This window comes from Arachis ipaensis, chromosome B01 (genome assembly GCF_000816755.2).
Source record: "Arachis ipaensis cultivar K30076 chromosome B01, Araip1.1, whole genome shotgun sequence".
NCBI classification, from domain to species: Eukaryota; Viridiplantae; Streptophyta; class Magnoliopsida; order Fabales; family Fabaceae; genus Arachis; species Arachis ipaensis.
The window spans coordinates 2808228-2811615 of record NC_029785.2 but is presented as its reverse complement, the minus strand read 5'-3'; the positions used below and the strand labels follow the sequence as shown (position 1 = coordinate 2811615).

Here is a 3388-nt window from a genome sequence, read left to right as displayed (position 1 = left end):
GGTTATGATAATTATTTCTTCCTCTCTCTTCTCTTCTTTTTTTTTTTTATTAAAATTTTTTCTCTTTTTTTTATTTTTTCTTTCTCTTTCATCATCATCATCAGTTATCTTGTTGTTGAAGATAATAAATAATTCAGGTTCAGCTTGTCAATTGAATCAGAACGAAATTGATTATTGTTTTGAATCCAAGGCTAAGGTGTGGTTCAATTTAGAAGAAAAAACAAGGCATTAGAGGAAACATTTTTTTGCAGCAAATTTGGGTGTAGTACGAAGATATTTGGGTGTAACACGAAGATATTTAGGTGTATTTTAAGAATTTTTTGGTGTATTTCTATTCTGATAAGTTCTGTATAATTCAAAACTCTTCCTCTTCCTCCTCTTCATCTTCTACTGTCTACTGCTTCTTCTTCCTCATCTTCTTATTTCGTTTTCTTATAATTCTTCTTGGGAGAAAAAATCAAACAAAGAAGAAAAAAAATACATAATATTGCAAATCAATAGAAAGAGGAGTAGGAAAAAAAAATGCAGCAACAACGGTAATAAAAAAAACAACAATAAAGATGAAACACGTGAAGAAAAAGGAGAAACGCAAAGAAAAAGGAGAAGAAGAAGAAGAAGAAGAAGGAAGAGGAGGAGGAGAAAGAGGAACGTGAAGAAGAAGTGCCTTCCATAATGGTGAGTGAGAGCGTACTTTGGAAATGGTTGAGTTACGCGGGTATTATCACGCTCCAATAGGTGAATGTAGTTTTTGTTAGATTTGGCCTAACTTGTAAGACTTGTAAGCCAAAAAGACTTGTATGTGTAGTATAATTCTAAAAAAATAGGATTTTGATTCTCTAAAATTTAAATTTCACTTATAGAATAAAGTGTGATCTCTCACCATTTATTTTATAGGTGGGAACAAGAATAAATATGAGAGAAAAATTATTCAAAGGTAGAAGATCACACTTTATCCTTTAAAATACAAATTTAAAATTTAGAGGATCAAAATTCAAAAAAATATTACTTTGATTTTAACAATACTTTTTATTACACCATAATTATCGTAGTGACTATAGTATAGTCCCAGTAGAATAATCCATAATATTTTTTTAGTAATTTTAGATGTATTTTAGCATTAATCTATATACTTCATGTCGCACTATTGCAGCTAGTACTCGTAAGCAAATGCAACCTTACAGAGAAATTGAAAAATAATAAACACTTGAAGGGAGGTATTTCATTGATGATCGATATAGAAATTGATAATTGGATCGTAACGTACACCTTATTTTTCTTATTTATTTCCAATTATTGCTAAATATTTCTATATATTATATATTAATATATATATAGATCAATTATTTAATGATCTTTATTTATACAAGTCATGGTGAATAACGATCCTGATCCCGATTAGGCCAATAATTAGAACTCTTTGCTGCTGCTTACTGCACCCTATAAAATAACATCAAATATCGATCAAATTAGTATAAATATGTATGTATGTGATATATATAATATTATTAGACATGAAAAATAAATTTGGAAAAAATATAAATAATATCGTTAACTACAAAATAAAAGTAATTAATTAACAAAGTCTTGTATATTTTCTTATTAACTATTACACCTTCCCGTACATGCTTCTCACATATTATTAAATGCCAACTTCGATTCATCCCTAACTATCTTTTGAGCCAAAATTTGTATGTTTATATGGTGTGTAAAGATAGTATTTAACATGGTATTTAACAAAATATAAATTTTATCATTATTTTTTCACTATAATAGAAGTTAGAGATAACAACGAATCATTAGCGACTGTTTTGATTGCCGCCACTATCTATTAAATCAACGACAATTTTAACTACGACTTTAAGAATAACAGTTATATAATCTATTAACGTTTAAATAAGTTATAAGTAGAGACTATAAGAGATTATTCTATAAAAGCTCTAACACCATGCTAGAAACTTAAAAAAGAGATTAGAAAAGAAAATGTGTGTTTACAATGAATCAAAATATGATACTACTGTAAGGCTTGTTTGGGTGAGCTTCTAAGAAAAGATCTTTTTTCGAGTTATCTTTTTTTAAAAGATCTTATGGAAAAGTAAAAGTAATTTTATGTTTGGGTATCTCGTACAAAAAGATCTTTTTATTTATCAATTATGTTTAGGTATAATAATATAAAAGTACTTTTTTATTTATTTATTACATGAAAAACATCTTTTTTAAGGAAAAAAGATCTTTTAAAAAAAGATGTTAATTATAGCTTTTCAAAAAAGATATTTTTTTTTATTTTTCTAGTACTTTTACTTTTACTACTAGAAATTTGCCAAACACGTTAAAAAATAAAAAAAGATCTTTTTTCATCTTTTTTTATCAAAATAACGGCGCCCAAACAAACACTAACATCACTTATAGAATCTCAAAAAATTGAATAAGATTATGATTATCTCAAATAATTACTTAAGAAAACCTACTATATATAAAATTCAAAACAGAAAAAGAAAAAAAGAGAAAAATAATAAAAACTTACTTGGAGCAGTTAGTAGTTGGGTAAACTTTGTAGGGACATTTAGTGCCACATAAACCAGCAATTTGATTAACACGTTTATAATCAATCCCAGGAATAAGGGCAGCCCTATCCTTAATGCATTGGCATGCAGATCTTCTATCATCTCCATTCTTATATCCTTTATTAAGAGAATATATACCTTGGCAGCACAATTGTGACACATTCCCTCCCAAAACTGCATAGCTTACGCATGGAAGTAGCCAAACTGTGACTTGGTCACAACTCAATGTTGCTTGACCATGAGAACCAACTATCACCATGCAAGCCATAATTGTAGCTACTAATGCCAATTTAGCCATTGCAAAAATGGGTTTTCTTAAGTAATATGATTTATTAATTTATTTAGTGTATGGTTGTTTGTGTGTTGAGGGGTAGTTTGTGGGGGATTTATTATATAGAGTGGAGGATTTTGGTTGTAAGCATTGGGGGATTGAATAAATTTAGAGATAGAGCCATCATAATTGTTTGATTGTTTTGCATTATTCATGGTGAGAAAATTCAAAGAATAATGTGCCTCATCATGCAAAGAACTGTAAAAAAAAATGTGAGAATTAAGGGTGTATATTGCTAAGATTAGATTGAGTAGCCAGATAGATTGCAAATAGTATTTATTAATTAGGTGCTATGTTTATCGATAGATATAATTATTTATGTATGTATTTTTTTTTATCAGATTAAATTTTTAAGAGAAGTAATACTATATTATGATATCAGAAATTTTTATGATTAGAAAACATAAAATTTAATCTTTATAATTTTGATCTTTATTGACGCAAAAAAGAAAACAATTTTAGAAAAAAAAAAAGAAAAAAATCCTATGAAAAAAAT

The 3388-nt window shown here is 27.6% G+C and overlaps 1 protein-coding gene across 1 annotated transcript; it reads right to left on the bottom strand.

Moving 5' to 3' along the window:
• Positions 1200-2938, bottom strand: LOC107616125 (non-specific lipid-transfer protein 1). Its single transcript, XM_016318127.2, has 2 exons — positions 2522-2938; positions 1200-1437 (listed from the first exon to the last, which is right to left on the bottom strand). The coding sequence occupies exons 1-2, from the start codon at positions 2857-2859 to the stop codon at positions 1428-1430; spliced, it is 348 nt and encodes a 115-aa protein (XP_016173613.1). The 5' UTR covers positions 2860-2938; the 3' UTR covers positions 1200-1427.

What these genes read in the sequence shown, in the direction of transcription:
- LOC107616125 (XM_016318127.2), bottom strand. Translation starts at nt 2,859, where the DNA reads ATGGCTAAATTGGCATTAGTAGCTACAATTATGGCTTGCATGGTGATA.